The sequence below is a fragment of the Odocoileus virginianus genome, unplaced genomic scaffold (assembly GCF_023699985.2).
Source record: "Odocoileus virginianus isolate 20LAN1187 ecotype Illinois unplaced genomic scaffold, Ovbor_1.2 Unplaced_Scaffold_4, whole genome shotgun sequence".
NCBI classification, from domain to species: domain Eukaryota; kingdom Metazoa; phylum Chordata; class Mammalia; order Artiodactyla; family Cervidae; genus Odocoileus; species Odocoileus virginianus.
The window spans coordinates 69059-91035 of NW_027224266.1; the positions used below are offsets into that span (position 1 = coordinate 69059).

A 21977-nucleotide genomic window follows, 5' to 3' on the forward strand; every position below is an offset into this window, starting at 1 on the left:
GTGCCCTCAGTGTTTCCCCTAGTACTTGTTTATAAATCATTTCATTAACTGGTAATTCCTCAAAGGTATCCCTGTGTTACATTCTTCTTCAAGTCTGGCCCCAAGACAAGTGTTTCAGGGCTGATTTAATCAGCACTGAGGATATTGCCGGGGGTGGGGTTTGCTAGGTGGCTCAGTGATAAACAGGAGATAAACAATCTGTCTGCTAAACAGGAGACATGGGCTTGATCCTTGGGTCAGGGAAGATCCCCTGGAGGAGGAAATGGCAACCTACTCTAGTATTCTTGCCTAGGAAATCCATGGACAGAGGAACCTGGCAGGCTATAGTCCGTGGGGTCATAAAAGAGTTGTGACACAACTGAGCACCTGAGCATGAGCACGAAGGATAGTGCGACCATCACCTCCCAAGTGGCCAACACTCTAGCTCTTAGTGACAAATAAGGTCCTGCATAAGGGGAGGGTGAGAAGGAAATGCATAAGACAACCTCATCATTCTGTTCGTGTAGACTAAGCTTAATATCAACTCTAACCCATAGATCTTCCTCACAAATGCTGGCTGAGCCACATCAGCCACTCCCTAAACTTGTGTAGTTGTTTCTTTGCATACAAACGACTTGCCTCAGAAGGTCTGTATTCAGTATTCTCTCTTAGGGTAGCAGGGAAGAATACTGCAGACTTAAAGGTAATTTCTACAAAACATTAAAATGTTCTTCTAACACATCCCATCTCCACTTCTTCTCATCTTTGAAAGCTGGGAAACATGATAAGTCAGGCTTCTTAGGAAACATATGGTATGCACTCAACAGGCTAACATTGAAAACACAGGGTCAAATGTTGAGAACATGGAATAACTGGAACCCTCATACATAACTGGTGGGAGTATAAATTGATATGACCACTTTGGAAAAGTACTGGCAGTATCCACCAAAGCTGAATATAACCCTCCCCCATAATCCAGTAACTCCATTAATAAGTACATACTGTACAGAAATCAATGAATATGTTCACTGAAAGGCATGCACAAGGGGGTTCACAGCAGTTTTGATGATAATGGCTCCAAATTGGAAATAATTCAAATGTTCGCTAGAACAGATAAACTGTCACATATATTCACAGTGGAACACTACAAAGTGAAAAAAAAGATGAACTAATACAACATGGCTGAAATCACAGAGAAAGAAGTGAGAAAGAAGAGTACCTACTTTATGATTTTATTTATTTGAAGTTTAAGAACAGGCAAAACTAACTATTGATGAAAGAAATAAAAATAACTACCACTGGGAATGGGTTTAATGACTAGGAAGGGGCATGGGGCATCTGCTCGGGGTGCTGTACACTTAACACACTGTATGCACTTCACTTGTAAGTACGTGACATCTCAATTAAAAAACAATTTAAACACACGGCAAGAAAAGCCACTGGGGACAGAATGAGAGTCAGGAAGTTAAACTTTGGAGTAAAAGTTTGTTCTACATGACATTTGACAGCATTTTCCAAGTCTAAGTTGAAAATTGTGACCCAAGGATTCCCTGGGCTGACATTTTGTCTGATTTCTAAATACGTTGTGATAATAACTATCTGAGACACACTGAAATAAAACGTTCTCAAATTACATGATGCAAGCTCTCAACAAACTATGAATAAAGGACTCTTCCTCAACCTGATAAAGCTTATCTATGAAAAACATACCAGTAATATCATGCTTAATGGTGAAAGACTAGATGCTTTTCTCCTAAGTTCAGGAATAAGTCAAGGATGTCTTCTCTCACCACTTCTACTCAACATTACACCAGAGAGTCTAGTCGGGACAATTTGACAAGAAGAAAGAAAAAAGGCATCCAGGTTGGAAAGGAAGAATTCTTAACTATCGCTCTCTGCAGATGACATGATTGTGTGTACAGGAAATCCTAAGGAATGCAATAAAAACGATTAGAACTAATAAGTGAATGCCAATTTGTAGGACACTAAATCAATATACAAAAATCAAGTGTATTTCTATACACCAACAATGAACAATCTGAAAATGAAATTTGAAAAACTCCACTTATATTAGTATCAAAAATAAGAAGATGCATACATACATATATATATATATATTTAACCAAAAAGTATAAGACTTATACATTGAAACAACAAAAATTGTTAAAAGAAAGACAACCTAAACAAATAGAAAGAAAAGGTATGGATGGAAGACTTAATATGGTTAGGATGGCAAAGCCTCTCAGATTGATCTACATATCCAGTGTAATACCTGCCAAAACCCTAGCGACCTTTCCTGAAGAAATTAACAAGCTGATCCTAAGATTCACACAGACATGGGAGTACCAGCAACAGTTAATATGACTATGAGAAACAGAACCAAATTGGAGGACTCACATTTTCTGATTTTACAACTTATTACAATACTACAATAATCAAGAAACTGTGGAAGCATCAAAAGGATAGACATACAGATCAATGGAACAAAAGTGAAAGTCAAGAAATAGATGTTTACATTTATGGTCAACTAATTTTTTTAAAAAGTGCCAACACCATTCAATGGAAGAAGAAACAGTCTTTTCAACAAACAGTATTTAGATAACCACATATCCACATGTAGAAGATTGAAGTTGGACTCCCTACCTCATATTATATAAAAAGAAACCTCAAAATGGATCAGAGACCTAAATATTAGAGCTAAAATTATAAAACCCTTCAAAGAAAACAAACACTATAGAGAAAATCTTGGGTTAGGCAAAGCCCTCTTAGATATGACATCAAAAGTACAAATGACAAAAGAAAAAATAGACTGGACTGCCACAAAATTTAAAACTTTCATGCTGCAAATGACACCATCAGCAGAGTAAAAAGAAAACCCACAGGATGGGAGGAAGCACTGACAATTCATACATCTGATAAGGGCCTTGTATCCAGAATGTAAAAGGAACTCTTAAAACTCATTAACAAAAATACCAACCACCCAATTAAAGATGGGCAAAATTCAGAGAAACTTGTCAAACTTTTGCCAGGTGAGCCAACTTAATGTCACCAGTAATGAGACAAAGATATTGGATGTTTCCCAATGTGATATAGTGAGTAGGATATGGCATCACATCCATGGTATTCCCACCCCAAATGCAAAACATTAACGTATTCATGGGGGAACAGCAAACTAACCCTAACTGAAGGATCGTATAAGATAAACTGTCTGTAGTCTTTGAAGAGGACTATGCAGATGTGACAGCTAAATGTTCCCATGTGATCCTGGATCAGATCATGAGCCAGAGAAAAAGTATTTTTTTGTTTCACTATAAAGGACATCAGTGAGACAATATATAAAATTTGGATAAGGTTTATAAGTGATAGCGCCACATCAATTTTTATTTCCTGTTCTGATAACAGTACTGTGATTACATAAGCAAATGTTCTTGTGTTTAGGGAAACATGCACTCAAGTACTGAGAGGTGATGGATCATCATGTCTACAACTTACTCCTCAGTTCAGTTCAGTTCAGTCACTCAGTCGTGTCTGACTCTTTGCAACCCCATGGACTGCAGCACACCAGGCCTCCCTGTCCATCACCAACTCCTGGAGTTTACTCAAACTCATGTCCATTGAGTTGGTGATGCCATCCAACCATCTCATCCTCTGTCGTCCCCCTTCTCCTCCTGCCTTCAATCTTTCCCAGCATCAGGGTCTTTTCCAATGAGTCAGTTCTTCACATCAGGTAGCCAAAGTATATTGGGAGTTTCAGCTTCAACATCAGTCCTTTCAATGAATATTCAGGACTGATTTCCTTTAGGATGGACTGGCTGGATCTCCTTGCAGTCCAAGGGACTCTCAAGAGTCTTTTCTGACACCACAGTTCAAAAGCATCAATTCTTCGGTGCTCAGCTTTCTTTATAGTCCAACTCTCATATCCATACATGATTACTGGAAAAACCATAGCTTTGACTAGATGGACCTTTGTTGGCCAAGTAATGTCTCTTCTTTTTAATATGTGGAAACAGTGACAGACTTAATTTTGGGGGGCACCAAAATCACTGCAGATGGTGACTGCAGTCATGAAATTAAAAGACACTATTCCTTGGAAGAAAAGCTATTAGTCGTTAGGGAAATGCAAAACAAAACCACAATGGGATTCTACCTAACACCCAGTATGATGGCTACAATAAAAAGGACAGACAATAACAAGTATTAGGAGGATGTGGTGAAATTGGAACCCCCATACATTGCTGATGGGAATGTCAACTGGGAAAATAGTCTGGCTGTTCCTCAAAGTTAAATACAGAATTACTGTAAGACCCAGTAATTTGACTCCAAGAGAAATTAAAACATTAAGTTCACAGGAAAACCTGCATGTGAATGTTCATGGCAGCATTATTTGCAATAGCCAAAAAGTGAAAATAACCCAAATGCCTTTCAAGTGATGAACAGACAAATCAAATATATCCAGACAATGGAATATTATTCAGCCACAAAAAGGAATGAAGTTCTGAATCATGTTATAACATGGATGACACTTGAAAACTTTATGAAAAATGGAGGATTCCAGTCACAAAAGCTCATGTATTATATGATTATATATATATGAAACATCAAGAATAGGCAAATTCATAAAGACAGAAAGTAGATTCAGTGTCTGTACAGGACTGAGATTGGAGGTTTAAGTTGAGAGAAAATGGGCAGAGACTGTTAACGGATACTAGGTTTCTTCTAGGGGTGATGAAAATATTCTAAAATTAGACTACGGTGATGGCTGCAGAACTGTGGATATAAAAAAAGATGAAACTGTACAATTTAAAATGAGAAAATTGCATGCTATTCGAATTACATCTCAATAAAGCGGTAAAAATTATTTCCCATAAGGTAAAACTTCAAGGAAAGCAGTGTAGCAAATATTTTTCACAACAGAGACCCATTAAAAGTCATCCACCATTATCAGACTGAAAATATCTGAATCAGATTAAAACTCACCTACTGCACTGGTTTTCAGTGGAAAAGTAGATTTGAAAGTCATCAGAATTATCATGGACGTAAAGAAAACAACACCGTTCATCAAACTTGGATATGCTATAAAATTTCAAAACACAAGAAAGCTTATTTATATAGTTTGATATCAATTTAAATTGTTGGATAAAAATCTAGTAACAGCTTTTTTTCCAGTTTACAAATCTGAAAGTTTCATTACTGCTTTAACAAATCTCCCCCACACCAAAATGACTCCAATTTCTCCATGAAATTTAAATCAGAGGGGCATTTAATCTTGCTTATGTTTGAGTCTGTATTCATTGACAGACTTTATTATACTTTAAGAACTTACTATATATTCAGTGCTAAGCAAAGCATATGGGAAGGAAGAAGTGGAATAAAATATGATCTCTATCTTCAAGAGTTTATAAGGTCATAAAAACGTACCTGTGAAATAATTTATTATGGTATCAAAGAAATTTCTGGACTTGAAAAATGGCATAGCATCTGTGGTCACATAAAGCAAATGGAAATAAACATGACCACTTTGCTCAAGAAAGGCCTTTAGATATCTGGTCCATATCCACACCAAAGGCCTGGATCTGACTCTACAGCTTTTCAAACAGGCAAAGTTCACTGTGCCTGGAATCCCCAGAGACAGAAAATTATTATAGTCCATCTCCTGATGGGTTTCATAGCTAGAAAGTTCTTTACCTGCACTGTGCCAAAGACTGCAAAAGGCTACATTCCCTTCTATGATTAGCCCTTTGAATAAATGAGGCCACTTTATCTTGCTCTTTCTAATTCATCTCTTCCTGAAGTCATAGCTTCTTTGACCATATCTTACATGTTATGGATTACATGACAACAAGTAGACACAATTAATAGTACAGGGTGATTCAAAGTGAATCAGAACTAGGTTATACATGAGTAACTTTTGAAAACCAATCTTTAAAGGAACTACCATAGTTATTTGGATAGCACTGGGAATGCTCAACACATGCTCTTCATGTCACATTGGTTCCAGGGTTTGGTTCACCCCAAGCCCTTTGCACATACATCCCTGTTGATGGTTGAAATGGCAGCAAGAGGTATGTCTATGAGATGGTACAAACAGAAGGTTTTTGACTGTATGTTAACATACAACTTAGTTTCTGAGTAGTACATTTTTGAGAATGTTCAACACCTTTTGAATTATCTTAAATTTTCTGAGCAGTGTCATTCAAACACATGACTCTGTTCTTCAATGATTTCTCTCCCTTTAAAAGTGAGATAAATACCACTCCTGCCTGCCAATGAAGGAGATGCGGGTTTGATCCCTGGGTCGGGAAGATCCCCTGGAAAAGAAAATGGCAACCCACTCCAGTATTCTTGCCTGGGAAACCCCACCAACAGAGGATCCTGGTGAGCTACAGTCCATGGAGACTGAACAACAACGTCTAGGAAAGGATCATGCTACGTCTAGAGGTATAACAGGGATTCATTCAGTGGCCTGTGATCTCAGAATCAGAGAAACTATGAAGGTACTGAAACCTAGAGAGGTTGAGTGATTTTCTCAAGGTCAAACAGCAAAAGAGGGAGTAGAACTCACATCTACTCCAGAGCTGCTCCCTCCCTTGGGCGGGCTGGCAGGGTCAGACTCAGAGTGTAGCCACACAGTTCAGACCCAAATGGCCACCACTCCTGAACCAAATAGCAAGTGGCAGACCTCTCCCAGGAATATACGCCCTACCCACCTGCTAATAGCAATGCCCTTGGCTCCATTACTCTGCCCAGGAGAGCCCAGTTACCATGTAACTCCCAGCTGCAGCTCTGGGGGTCTCTGAGCACTTGAACATCATTGGTTTAAAGAAGAAACACTTTCTCTCTCTACACACATAACTTCATTTTTAAAATCAGTTTGAGACAAGAGAGTTTTGTCTGTTGGATACAATAGCAGCTGCTCTGCTATAACAAGCCAAGAAGCCATTACTAGCAGCACATTATAAACAAGTTTGGGCATGGGGAGACCTGAGAAAAGTCTGTTTTGGATTCTGTTGAAAATGAGACCATCACATATTATAACTAAATAGAAACATTAAGGTGATTAAAACATCATTATTTGTATTAAAACAATAATGACATTTCTCTTATGCTCTTACCTTATTCCTCTAATGGAAGAAGCTGTAAAATTCCATTCATGAATTTGTTTCTGCAAGATTCAAGGACAAAAGTCAGTATCTTGATCTTTTCCATGTAAAGAATCATTTTTGGTCTCATTGTATGGTGAATCACTTCTGCTCTTTTTTACTTTCAGTAGAATTTAGCACTTAAAGCAAACTAGTTTGCATAAGTTGGAACACGAGAAACATTTTCCATATTGTAAAAATTCACTTGTGTCTCTAATCCAGTTCAGAACTAACAATCTAAATTTGAAACAGAAACAATAGGCACACTGTACGTACACACTGAGTGGCCTTTCATTTTCTGTCAACACACCAGGAAAACTCTAAGAGAAGTTTGGGAACAGCCCACCCAAGTTGAATGACTGACAAAAATGTTTGGAGAGGCAAGAATGTGGCAGACACCAGACAGTATTCATCAATCTCTCTTTTCCCCCCGGGTACTTGGCTAGACTACACTTCCCAGCTTCCTATGTGGCTAGGTGTGGTCATATGAAGGAGTTCTGACCAATGGGATATGAACAAGAGTGTGCCACCTGTGGGCCTGGCTCACAAAACCTCCGCAGTAACCCTCTCCTCTCCGTTCTCTTTCCCCATCCACTACCAGATGCAATGGGAGCCCTTCCAGACCAGACATGACACGAGGCATAGATAAACTTTTATCATCATAGATAAACTGCTATTTGGGGGGCTAGTTTCCATTTTGGGGATATTTGGTAGTATTTAACCTGCCATGATTAATACAAAGACTAACTAGGATTTCAATCTGTACAAGAAACACTTAAGAAATACATATACAACTCTGTCCTCTTCCTCCACCAACACCCCTTGCCCTTAAACTTTACACAAAGTTGAGCCTCAGAAAGAATGTCTGAATTCTCAGATTTAGAAGAGTCACAGGTTACCACAGCAATACAACAGAGAACCATTTTAACTAAGAAAATATATTTGGTTAGCCTGAGGAATGCCATAAAGCAGTGGTCCCCAACCTTTTTGGCACCAGGGACCCATTTCATGGAAGACATTTTCCCCCCCATGATTGGGGTGGAAGGGATGGTTTGGGGATGATTCAAGCACATTACATTTATTGTGCACTTTATTTCTATTATTATTTTACATCAGCTCCACCTCAGATCATCAGGCATTAGATCCCAGAGGTTGGGGACTCCTGGCTTAAATGACCAGCAAAGCCTCACAGAGAAGTGAGAGGCAAATGAATGAGCATATGGTCCAGGAGAACAGCCACAAGCGGTCAGGGGATAAGTTTCCTGCTGTCCTAGAGCGACAGCAACAGGCACAGCTGGGAGAACAGTTCCCAATGGGAGAAGCACGGTTTAGACATCTTGATGAAGCACCTACTACACTCCATGCAACGTACCAGCCCTGGTATGTATCATGACAGGCAATGACAAAACCCCTGTCCTCATGGGGCTTACATTCAAGTGAGGGGAGATAGATAGGCAATAAATCAAATTGTAAGTGAAGAACTTGGTGGAGGGTGAAAAGTGCTATGAAGACAAATAACACAGCAAAGGCTGGTAAGGTGGGGCAAGAAGTCATGATTTTTCAAGCAGAAAGCTAAAGGGGGTGAGAGAATGAACCGTTCAGATAAGTGGGGGGCCAGTTCCAGGCAGAGGAAACAGTAAGTGCAAAGGCCCTGAGGCAGCAGTGTGCTTGCCATGTTTGGGGACCAGCACAGAGGGGAGTGAGGCTGGAGGGGAGTGAGAGAGGGGGCTCAGGAGATCATGCAGGCCTTGGGAGGCCATCATTAGGACTTGAGCCGCCACCATGTGTGAGAATCACTGAGAGCTGTGAACGTGGATGAAAACATGAAAGCCAACCACAGAGCTATTGGAATAGAAAGCCTGCATGTATTTCAAAGGAGAGGTGTGTTCTGAGTCACTCAAAGAGAGTAGTGGTGGAGAATAGGAGTCTGCTCTGGATTCAGGTACAGAAATAGGAGCCCTGGCAGATTCGGAAGAACCTTGTCTGACCCACATACACCGGCAAGAAGCTGCATGTATACAGAAAGCTCAGTCACACAAGTTTTCAAAGTTCTCCCAGATGGGAGGTATACTCTGGGTAGCTTTAGGGAACTTCTTGATTTGGGAGGAAGATTTACTGGTTAAGAAGTAAACCACACAGACCTCCCATCTTTCCCTTTATATCATTAGCAACAGGCATTGGAGGGGGTTCCTGCTTTGTAGGTCTATGGATATAAAAATATAGAAGTCAAGCACAGGCTTGCCAGCAGTTGGGTAGACACTTAGGGAAGTGGATAAACGAGACAGGACGTACTTTGTACATGATACAGACTTTTGGGCAGCCAACAGACATTCAGTGCAAGAAGGGAAAGTGTGCTTAGAGACACCTTTGCAGAAGTTAGAACTTGGGTTGAATGAATTCCAGGGAGGGAGAAAGATAACAGAAATGTACATGTGAACCCCGACAGGGCCAGCTTTGGCCTGTGCAATGATGGACGAAGGTCTGGCTGGGCTGAGGGTCGGGGAGGGGGAGGAGGAGCAAGGAGGGGCAGGGTTATATAGGTGCTTGACACCTGGGAAAAGAGTTTGAATTCGGGGGACTTCCATAGCCGTCCAGCGGTTAAGACTTCACCTTCCAATGCAAGGGAGTGTGGGTTCAATTCCTGATTAGGAAGTTAAGATCCTCCAATTAAAATAAATAAAATTTAAAAAAAGATCCCACATGCCTCAGGGCCAAAAAAACAAAACATAAAACAGAAGCAATATTGTAACAAATTCAATAAAGACTTTAAAAATGGTCCACATTAAAAAAAAAATCTTAAAAATAAGTTTGAGCTTTATCTGGAAAGTCACAGGATCCAGTAATGATCTGGGAATATCAACAAGGTCACTACGAGGGTTTCTAAAATTATGATTAAACTCTTAAGCTGAAATACAACATACATTCAGAAAAGGGTACAGTGATCATCTCAACAAATTTCCGCAAGATGAACACCTACTGTAACCAGCATTTACACCAAGAGACAGAACCTCAGCAGCAGCCCAGAAGCCCCCCTCACACCCCTGTTCCCAGTCACTCCTGTCGACCCAAAAGCAACGGCTACCCTGGGTGCATGGCTCCTGACCCAGGGTCCTGGCAGGTCAGTCAGGACAGTTGTGACTGTCCTCCTGCCCCAAGCCTCCTGCTCGGCAGCATTTTAGTCCTTCCTGAGAGGGGATATTTCACTAAACCATGATGAGGAAGTAGACTCACAATTTTAGCTTTCCACGGCGTCTGAAGCCCCCAGTAAGCATGCACTGGAGGCAGAGCCAGAGTGGGCTCTGGAGAAATGGGCTGGGAAGTCAGAGAAGGGGTGCCTTCAGAATCCCCTTGGAGCTGACTCAGCCTCTGCCCTCCTACCTCCAGATGGGAGGGGAGCTTTTTGTGTTAAAAGCATAGGCTTTGTTGCTGTTCTTAAAAGCATTGACTTTTTGTGTAAGATGTTCCGGTGGCTAATATAAGTATAAATGGCACCCCCCTGCAAAGAGCTTTCCAAAACCAGCAGCCCTACCTGTATGGACAGTGATGGGGCCACGATGCATCTGTCCGGGCCCAAGAGGAGCTGAAGGAGAAACACTATTTGTTCTTGCTCTGTGCAGCCCCCCTTGCATTGCTGTGCTGGGCACAGCTCATGCCAGCTTGGGAGGCCAATCCTGCACATCTCCTCCTAACCCTGTGTGTGGTGACTCGACCATGGTCAAGTTGCTGGAAACTGGCCAGGATGAGAGTATTTGCACCACAGAGCTCAGTAAACACAACAAATCGCCCTCTGCTCCCACATCCCCTAGAGAGCTGGTGGTTAAACATTCACCAGCCTAAGTTTCTGAATCCTTGGCCAATGAACCAGAGCTTCATCTCATGGTACAGCAGTGCTGTCTGCAGGTGAACGTGTGCCTGTGTGCGATGGCTTCCCACCACCCATAGCCCACTGGGAAAAAGTGCAAATCCATGTAGAGAAGTATCATTTCACTCTGGACTAATCTGCTTGCTTTTACAATCTGCAGAATTTCAAAAATGTAAATGAAAGCAAAAGCAAAGCCTTCCTCTCAAAGAAAAAAGGCAATTTATATTTCTCTCAGACATTTGCTCTGACAACTACCAAGCACTGTGCAAAACATTTCATCAGTCAAGGAAAACTAGCATTTGCTGCTTATATAGTTCCTTCCATTTCTTATTACAGACTATGTACAAACAAAGCAAAACATTTACAACTAGTGAGATGTTATACGTACCAATGGAAAGTTCCATTAAAGACTTGCAACCATTATAGAATTCCACAAGAACAAAACCTTTTTGCTCTAAAAGTCTGAAGACTCCCTTTAATAGGATCAGCTTTTTTCGTAACTATTAATACTTGTCAAAGTAATGAGGTGTCCACACCCTGTTGGAATGGCCATCATCAAAAAGTTTACAAACAGTAAGTGCTGGAGAGGGTGTGGAGAAAAGGGAACCTTGCCCTTGCCACAGTGTTGGTGGGAATGTAAATTGGTACAGCCACTACAGAGAACAGTATGGAGGTTCCTTAAGAAACTAAAACTAGAGCTACCATATGATCCAGCAAGTCCACTACTGGGCATATATCTGGAGAACACAATTCAAAAAGATACATGCAGACTTCCCAGGTGGTTCAGTGGTTAAGAATCTGCCTGCCAACGTAGGGGACATGAATTCGATCCATGATACAGGAGGATTCTGCATGCCCTGGGGTAACTGGGCCACACCACAACTACTGAGCCTGCACTCTAGAGCCCTCGAGCCACAACTACTGAAGGCCACGTGCCCTAGAGCCCATGGTCCACAACAAGAGAAGCCACCGCAATGAGAAGCCTGCACCACAACTAGAGAGCAGCCCCTGCTTGCTGCAACTAGAGAAAGCCCATGTACAGCAAAGAAAACCTGGTACAGCCAAAAATATTTAAAAAATATTAAAAAAAATTTTTTTTTTAAATTTTTAAAAAGACACATGCACCCCAATGTTCACTGCAGCACTGTTTATCATATCTAGGACACGGAAGCCACCTAATGTTCATCAACAGAGGGATGGATAAAGAAGATGTGATACATATATACAGTGGAATATTACTCAGCCATTAAAAAGAATGAAATAATGCCATTTGCAGCAATGGATGGGCCTAGAGATTGTCATACTGAGTGAAGTCAGTCAGACAGAGAAAGACAAATATGTATCACTCATGTGGAATATAAAAACAGGCTACAAATGAACTCTCTACCAAACAGAGTTACATATGTAGAAAATAAACTTTTGGTTATTGAGGGATAAGGGAGGAGGAGAGATAAATTGGAAGACTGGATTGACACATATACAGTACTACATAGAAAACAGATAACTAATAAGCCCTACTGAACAGCATGTGGAACTCTACTCAATACTCTGTAATGGCCTATATGGCCATATTTATCAAGCATAACTAAAACTTTACACCTACTGAGCAATGGAAAGTTGTTGTATCAAGACTATTTCTGATAAAGAGTTTCTAGTATGATTTTGAAACTCTTCTTATTCTCTGATGTTCTATTTTACTTTTGAAGATACAGCTTTTTAAAAAAAATTATTAAGACATAATTGCTCACACTCTTGTTTCCGGGGGCGGGGGGGGGGGGGGGAATCCTTCTTTGCCAAGTTGAAGGCAGAACTCTCCCCCTACTCCATAGAAACAAAGACAGAAAACAGATTTATCTAATGAGCTTATCAAAGGTGCTACTTATTACTACAAAATATTTTATTAAAGGAAAACTGTGATGAAGTACTTCAGACACATAGAGATGAAAATATACTTCATGAAACAAAACATGAGGCCTGGCCCAGCTTTGTGTAATATCTTTAAGGGGCAATGAAAATGTTTTCTCTCCTGCATTGCTGGTGTTGAGTGTGAACTGGAATGGTACAAGCTGGACAGTAGCTATTGAATTTTAAACATATATAGTCTTGAATCCAGCAGGTCAAATTCTGGGACTCTTTGGTCCTGAAAAATCTACAGGTGCATGGTAGGATGTAACTGTCAGGATATGAACCAGTGTATTTACAATAGGCTAGACTGCAAAATTGAAACCTAAGTGTGCATTAGATATATGTGTGTGTGTGTATATATATATATATATATATATATATATATATATATATATATATATATAAAACAGGTATATGTACACACACAATATACATATATAACTGAGCTTAGAGAAAAGTATACATGGACATCACTGGTGGGAATACAGAACAGGTTTGAGGGATCTGAAGGGACTTTTACTTTATTCTTTATCCACTTCCTCATGTTTTAACTTCTTTATCAACAAGCTTGCATTCATTCATATATATACACACATACACACATATAGGTACCATATAATACAAATAATTACATACACACACACACACATATATATAAATACCTTGCTTCCTTTTTCCAACTGTGATTACACTCTCTCATATACTTCTGTCACTCAGAAGTTAAGCACAGGTGCCTTCTTTCAAGTACCACAATATAGTTAACTCTCCTACATGAAAACTGAATTTTTAATTAAATGATACAGAACAAACAGAGAGCTCTTTATGATTGTTTTCTTACCATTTCTGTGGGTGAGACATGCCACAGAGAAACAGTCCTCTCCTCAGCTTCACTGTTTATGGAGACATACGATGGCTGGTAGACTTTGGTTGGTTCTATCACCAAAACCTAAAAGAACAGAACCGATTCTTGTGATGCGTGGGAACATGTTGCAGAGCTCACCCTGCCCAGTGAGCAAGTGGGGAGCTCTGGACTCCACAGACCCTCTCTGAGCACCTACTGGTGGATATGCAATAAGGGAACATATAGAAAATAAGAAAGAAAAATGGTGGGGTGGGGGAGACACTTGTTTATTAGATAGAGTGGCCAAGAACAGCTTGCCCGAGGAGGTCACAGAGAACAAGGAAGACTACAGATTTTGAGAGAAATGAGGAAGTAAACTGGAGGATCCACAGGTAGGTACCTGAGTCTGCAAAAAATGCAAGAGGATGCAGAATGAAGTGACAGTCCATGAGTTACATTTTATTGTGCTGAGGGAGAGGGAGGGGGAGGAGCAGTAAAATTCCAAAATTTTACTATTAGTGGTGCACTGTTGTGGAACAGAGTTTCTCCCCCACAACACTATGGACATTTGGGGCTGGGTAATTGTGTGATGGGGGCAGGAGGCTGTCTCATCTTTGTGGGAGGTTTAGTGGTGTCCTTGGTCTCCACCCCACTAGCTGCCAGTAGCAAAAGCTTCCCCACAGCATGACACCCAAACTGTCTCTAGACACTGCCAGATGCCCTCTGGGGACAAAAACCACTCCTAGTTGAGAACCACTATTTTAAAGGATATAGCCAACCTTTTCTAGTGAGTTGATCTCTCACTGGCTGACTTTGCATAAGACTGATGAATCTCTTAACATTTTCAATTATTCTAAAGTTTTCTTCCTTTCAGAGTATTCAATAATTTGACAGTACCAATCCCACTTTCTTTTTTATCTTCAAGATTTAGTGTTTCTTACTGGAAATCTGAGTCCATTAGTAACTTCATTTGTTGCCTCAAAAATTATATCTAGCCAGAAGTTCAGCCGTTCTTGCCTGGGTGAATGTTCAATAATGGGTTTCTTGAAACGCTGAATTAACAACAAGTTCTGAACTAATGACCGCAGGTACCTGGAAAGACCACAAGTACCAATAAATTAGATTTCCAAGGAAACAGTATTCAATCCTCCTCCCTTTAAAAGAAGTTTCACCAAAGCTTTAGTTCTTAAATTCATATTGCATAGCAGGTACTTGTTAATCATTTGGCAGCCACATACTTAATTACAAGAAACCCAAATGGAGCAAAATAAGCCTGTCCAACAAAATCATAGAACATGCCTTTTTACTAACATTGGGCTAGACCTCAATTTTGGTACATCTTGTTCAAAGCACAAAGACTGGCAAACATTTGCTATCTTAATTAACAAGAGCAAGTGGTTTGAAGTTCAAAGGAACTGCAAAATGACAAAATTTCAAACTCAGTGTCTTTTTCTTTTCTAACAAGACAATTATAGATTTATATATAGTTGTAAGAAACAATACAGAGAGATCCCATGTATCCTTGGCCTGGTTTATACCAATCGTAACATCATGCAAAATTCTAGAACAGTATCACAATCAGGATATTGACATCGACACAGACATTGACACAGTCAAGATAGAAAAAATTTCCATCTGAAAGGATCTCTCATGTTTCTCTTCTATAGCCAAGACAGTTTCCTTCCTACCCTATTTCCTCTTTGACCTCTGGTCATCACTAATATTAAACTCAAGGTCTCTTTTTTTAAAAAAATCAGATCTAACCTGGTGGATCTTTAATTGATGAGGTTTTCAGTCTCACTACATCTTTAGGCAAATTGAACTTTTTAAACATAGCTGCCAGGAAGTGGTAGTCTCCTCTCTGGTAGAGAATGGGGTTGAGGCGAGGTGGTTACAGTAATAGTATCAGAGCATTATTTTGTCCTTTGAGGATAAAGTCTGGAGCTATCCTGGGAAGGTATGGTGTTGTAAAGGATTAACTTGGCAGGCCTGGGTTTCCAAACTACATATTCCAAAGAAAGGTCTGGCCTTTGACTGGCTTCTGAAGCATCAGTTCTAAGCCCTTGGGATATCCTGACTGCTAAGAGTCTTTGTCCACCTTAGGCCTTGTACCAGGCCAGCTAGTCTACACTAACATGATTCACGGTCATGTTGTATCAGTGTGATCTCTGGAGAGGCTGGGAACTCAGGTCAGCTACCTGTATGCTTAATGCCTACATAATTATCCTCAATAAAACCCCTGGGACCTCCCTGGTGGTTCAGTGGTAAAGAATTTGCATGCTTGCCAATGAAGATTCTTTACATAGGATCAAAACTGAGACACAGGTACTGAAGTCCATGAGCCTAGAGCCTGAGCTCCACAACAAGAGAACCTGGTGCACTACAACTAGAGAGTAGCCCTCACTCACCACAACTAGGGAAGAATCTGCACAGTAGTGAAGATCCAGCACAATCAAAAATAAATAAAATTATTTTTTAAAACAATTAATAGGGACTTCCCTGGTGGTCCAGTGGCTAAGACTTTGTGCTTCCAATGCAGGGGCCCAGGTTCAATCCCTGGTCAGGGAACTAGATCCCACATGCCTCAACTAAGAGTTCACTTGCTGCAACTAAGATCCAGAGTAACCAAAATAATAAATAAATATTAAAAAAAAAACAATTAAAAAAAGAAAATAAAATAAAACAATTAATAAAAACCCTGGACAACAAGGCTCAGTGAGCTTCCCTGGTCTACAGTAATTTGTACATGTTGTCATACATCACTGCTGGGAGAATTAAGCACTGTCCACATGACTCCACTGGGCTTTCCTGGTGGCTCAGCAGTGAAGAATCCATCTGCCAATGCAGGAGATGCGGGTTCATTCCTGGGTCAGGAAGATCCCCTGGAGAAGGAAATGACAACCCACTCCAGTATTCTTGCCTGGGAAATCCCATGGACAGAGGAGCCTGGCGGGCTACAGTTCATGGGGTAGCAAAGAGTTGGAGGTGACTTAGCAACTAAGTAACAACAACCACATACTACTCCACTAGAAGAGGACAACTGGAAGCCTGTTCCTGGTCTCCCCTGAGCTCTGCCCTAAGTGCCTCTTATCTTTGCTGATTCTAATCCATATACTTTTACTGCAATAAACCACTGCCACAGGTATAACAGCTTTTCTGAATTCTATGAATTCTTTGAGCAAATCATGAACCTCAGGGTGGTCTTGAACACACAATAGGTACAAACACTGTAAGTCAGTCCAGGTTCTGATGTAATGGGAATGTAGTCAAGCCTCAGAGCTCATCTCCAGAGAGTCAGCTCTGTCTGCCTCAGATGTAGCAATACACCATAACATTAGAGTGCTTCAAATAGTGGCCACTCCAGGAGAGCTGCAAGCTCAGCCTACCTCTGTGTTCTCTCAGCCTTAGAAAACTTTCAAGAAGTTCATAGGGTTTCAGGATCAAATTTAAGTCCTCTAGATGAGGAGGAAACACAGTCAACCCTAGGTATGACCACTGAAATTCCTATCCCCTAGAGTTCAGATTGGCTCACTGAGAGGACACACAGAAGGGGACAAAGATGGATCATTAGAAGCAAAAATGTTTTAATTATGTAAGTGATCCAAATGCATTTTAGACAAATCAGAGGATAGATTCAAAAAGCAGATTCAAAACTTCTTCATTGGCTACCTCCCTGAGACAACCACTATCAATATTTTGGGGACAATCCATGACTCATCATTTATTCATTATACAAATATCTGCTGAGCATCTATTGATTTTATGAGACTATAGCAATCAATGGCGGAACCATGATTCTAGCAGAGCTCAGTGTCTATTGGGAAATCAGCTATTGCCCAACTCTCCCAGACCCTCCTCCAAGTCACATGAAACAGAGGTTTTTAATGAAAATGAGTCCATATAGAACAGTAGTTCTCAAAGTGTGGCCCCCAGGCCAGCAGCATCAGCTTGTAATTTCTAAATGCAAATTCTCAGGCCCTACCCTATACCTTCTGAACCAGAAATCCTAAGGGTTAGGCCTGGCAATCTGTTTTAATCAACCCAGGTGATTCTGATAATGTCACTGATAGAAAAAATACATGCTGCATCTGGCTTTTCTTATTCAACGATAAACCATGAACACATTTCCATATCTACAAGTATTCTTTCTTGCACATTTTAATGGCTGCATAATGAGCTAACTAGAGGCACTGCTGGGCCTCTATTTTCCTGACCATATCTATGATGGGTGTTTTAGTTCGCTTCCATTTGTGATAAAAATCATTTACTTGGTGTACTTTGAGCTTTACTATTTGCTTTCTCACAAATGCACAATATGGACTGGTACCCAAAAATGCTCTGCTCTTGAGAACCTACATGATCTGAAAAAACTAACGGGACTGAGAGTTGTGTCTTGGAGACATAGCATGTAAGGATATATTCTGTGGGGGGGGGGTCTGTCTGTTTTTCCCTCCCTTCACATAAAACCAAGTGAGCCTTTCTGCCTTAACTTTGCTTTAATGAAGAAGTCAGAAGGAAAAACACAGCAATTGTTATTGTTCTTTGCATTCACACCTTTTCCTCCTGGGTTAACTTTTCAGAACAAGACTGGATATTGACATGGGTGATAAAAATGCATAGGCATGACTCACCAGATGGCAGGTTTCAGTCTGAACAACCTCTCTGCTGCCTGGACAGCCTTCCCAACATCATTGGCCAACATGCTGACACTGAAGAACTGACCTACATCCCAGTAGTTGTTCATTTTCTCCAAGCTCCCTTTTCTTCCCAACAAACTGTTCAGCCGGACACCTGAATAATTTGAATTTTAGATAAAGTTAAGACAAATCTTCCTAGTTTCTATCATATCATGTAAGCCTCTAGATAGAGGAGAAACTGGGCATTGTATTTGGGCTGCAGCCTCACGTGTGCTATCAGAGAGTAACTATCCCTTTTGCGATATAATGCTGGTTGTTTTTGTTGTTGTTTAGTCACTAAGTTCTGTTTGACTCTTGCGACTCCACGGACTGTAGGCCGCCAGGCTTCTCTGTCCATTGAATTTCCCAGGCAAGAATATTGGAGTGAGTTGTCATTTCCTTCTCCAGGGGATCTTCCCAACCCAGAGGTCAAACCCACGTCTCCACCATTGGCTGGCAGATTCTTTACCACTGAGCCACCAGGGAAGTCCCCTTAATGCTGGTTATTTGAGCATAATTTTGAATGCTGGACTTGTGTTGTCAAAGCATATCAACATGTACAGTCATGAACAGCTTTACCTATTTTCCTCAGCTCCATGGAAGTTTCAAATTGTTGTCCAGCAACTATCAGCAATACTGCAAGATTGATTCCTGAATAAAGGGATGGCTGGAGGGCAAACCCTTTGCGATACCTGTAATTACAGAAGCACCAAAACTCCCTTTATATCAGCTTATTATAGTAGAAGAAAAAAGTGTAAATAATAGCACATATCACCCTTCTCACGAAAATTTTTACTACTCTGTTTTCCAGCTCTTTGCCCCTCCCTGCCCATCTTTACAGATAGCTACATGCACCAATCAGATAGCTTCTTAAAAATTTCATAATAGCAACACAATAGCACTAGGGAGTTTTAAAATCTTTCTTCATCAGATTTATAGCTTTTAGAGAAAAGCTATGGTCATTGTATAAAATAAGGAAAGTACATTAAAGTGTACAAAAGATATTTAAAACCTATTATAATTCTACCCCCTAAAGTGAGCCAAAATGTCAACATATCATTTTTAAAGTTATACTCCATTTGCACACTGAGCATTTTTTATTTCACAGAAATCTCAACAGGTATAGGCCCTTTCTCTGTAGGCCGTCTGTTTGTTTGTATCACAAAATGGAATTATTTTTTCATGTAAGAAGCCATTCTGCCAAAATGTTGGATCCCAAAGAGCAGTGGCATAAAGTGAGAGAAGGGGCAGGTTTACATTAGGATAAAGAACAAGATCCTAAACTGTGAGTGCCATTTTTATACTGAAAGGTTCACCATGCCATTCAAAATTTTCTTATTTATCACTTGTCTACACATAAAAAATGTATTTCTCTTCCATGATGAAGTATGAATACCAAGATCAGGGAAAAAAGAATCTGATCAATGAAGTAATGACACAAAAATGTCTTTCTGTAAACCAGTAGTGATTTTATCACTCATGTGACAACAGGAGGATTAAGCACTAACAAAACATTCATTGTGAAAGGGAGAACTTATCAGTTAAATCTGATCATGTCATGAAATCAGTTAAAATCTGATTCTGTGAACTTTGTGGCATGATACAAGTACCCTCAAGTGGAGCCGAGGACGTGAAGAAAGTTCTTCCAACTCCAGTCAACAAAATTCCAATAAAATTGAACCCTCTCTCCCTCCCACTCCTGGTATGTTTTGGGGATTTTAAATTCCATATGCTACTATATGTGACTTTTTTTTCCATTTTCTTTTACTATGGAAAGCTATCTGGGAAGAGGGCAGCGGGTGGTTTCTCTGTTTCTTATCCACAAATCAAACAGGCCCAGCTTGGGGACAGACAAGTCTCGAATTCGCAGTCAGGACTGCAGTCCCAGGTTTGTGTCTGTCTGTCCAGCCCCACGACTTTGGACTGGATCCCTGCCTCCCTGAGCCTCATGTTCCACATCTCTGAGAGCAGGACGATCCCCATGACCTCACCAGAGCCAACATGCCTTGACCAGAAGATTAAGCTTCGTGTGCTCCTGTACCCACAGCACTACCTTCCGAACTGCATGGAGGGGGCTCTGATGACTTCCTTGAAGGAGCCACAGGCAGTCATTTCCTGATCCTGGGGGTTGAATTCCTGCCCACAGTGGTAGGAACACAGCTTCCTATTTTGCCCTTGCCAATTATTTTCCTCCGTTTCCCTTCCTTTCAACACCCCGAGTGATTCCTCTTGACCATGCAGTGCATTGGGTACTACTGGGGATTAACTAAGACTAAAAGAAGGTCCCCACCCTCTAAGAACCTATACCATGGAAGAGGTCGTAAGATCTACACACAATTAGTGAAAATACTAATTTTCATGAGTGTGGCAAATAACCTAAAGCCACACAAATCCATCTAGAGGGACTCACAGGAGACAGAGAGGCTTGAGACGTGGCACGAAGATGGACAGAATTGTAACAGCAGCGATTTAGAAAGGGAATCCCCAGCACAGAAAATGGCAGGAGCGGAGATGGGAGTTTGGGAAGCTCCTAAGGAACTCTAGTTTGCGTGGACACATATCAAATAGTGAGAAACAGGGCTGGGGCAGGTTGGAGAAAGGCTGCAGGGCACCCAGAATGGCGATCTATGAGTTTGAAGTTGTATTTAGTAGGGAGTGCAGAGGTATTTTGGGTCTTTGAGCTTCAGGAAAAGTAAGCTGTTAATCTATGAAGGATACACTCCACAGACACCAAGCAGAGAACCTACCTGGGATACTGTTAGAACATTCCTGGCAAGAAAGTAAAAAAAAAAAAAAAAAAATGGCACCGACTGAGGGTGGTGGTGATGGGAAAGGATGGTTAGGGAGGAAGGGAAGGCTTACAGAAGGGCTGGAATTGGGAAGTGACTGTATGGGGAGATAAGTAAGTGAGAGTCACCAAACATTAAGCAAAAGTGCATGCAGAGAAGGCTAAAGAATGGTGGTAAGATGGAGAAGGAAATGGCAACCCACTCCAGTATCTTGCCTAGAGAACCCCATGGACAAAAGGGCCTGGGGGTCTATGATCTATGGGGTTACAACTTAGCGACTACACCACAACAACCATAACAACAAACCCACAATCAGGCAGATTATGATTCAGGGAAATACCTTTTCATGAAAATGTGGCATAAAATGGAGAATGAAGAGACCTAGCAATGTGGAATGTAGAGTTTTGTAAGAAATTAAAATGTGAGTATAGAATAATAGTTGTTAATATTCAAACAATAAAGTCCATGGCTAAAGGAAAAAAAAAAAAGAATGGTGGTAAGAGAGCAAGACAGTGGAAGCTATCCCTTATGGAGAGGAGGGAATAACTTCAGTCTTAGACACGTTGAGTCTTAAAGACCAGCACCATCTTGAAAGAATAGGTAAGCAAAGAGTGGGGCAATATGGGGCCAAAGCTTAGGATAGGGGCTGGGCTGGAGACTGACTACAGTCTAAGGTGTGGGATTGACTGGGATTACCAGGGAACAGAGTAGATGGAGAGAAGAGGGGAGAGGACAAAGTCCAATCTATATAGAAGGAAAACAAAGAGGAGGAGGAAAGGGAGCAAT

General features: G+C 40.8%; 1 protein-coding gene and 1 non-coding gene across 2 annotated transcripts in view; one reads left to right on the top strand and one right to left on the bottom strand.

Annotated features, from left to right (window-relative positions):
- Positions 1-21977, bottom strand: part of MAP3K15 (mitogen-activated protein kinase kinase kinase 15) — a 148816-nt gene that overhangs the window by 29318 nt on the left and 97521 nt on the right. The window contains exons 8-13 of the mRNA XM_070462387.1: positions 18982-19094; positions 18358-18517; positions 14668-14818; positions 13724-13831; positions 7092-7141; positions 4957-5052 (exon numbers count right to left, since the gene is read on the bottom strand). Coding sequence (XP_070318488.1) covers positions 4957-5052; positions 7092-7141; positions 13724-13831; positions 14668-14818; positions 18358-18517; positions 18982-19094 — 678 coding nt within the window. The remainder of the gene's footprint in view (positions 1-4956; positions 5053-7091; positions 7142-13723; positions 13832-14667; positions 14819-18357; positions 18518-18981; positions 19095-21977) is intronic.
- TRNAG-UCC (transfer RNA glycine (anticodon UCC)) lies at positions 16223-16294 on the top strand. Its single transcript has one exon. It is a non-coding gene; the product is annotated as a tRNA-Gly (tRNA).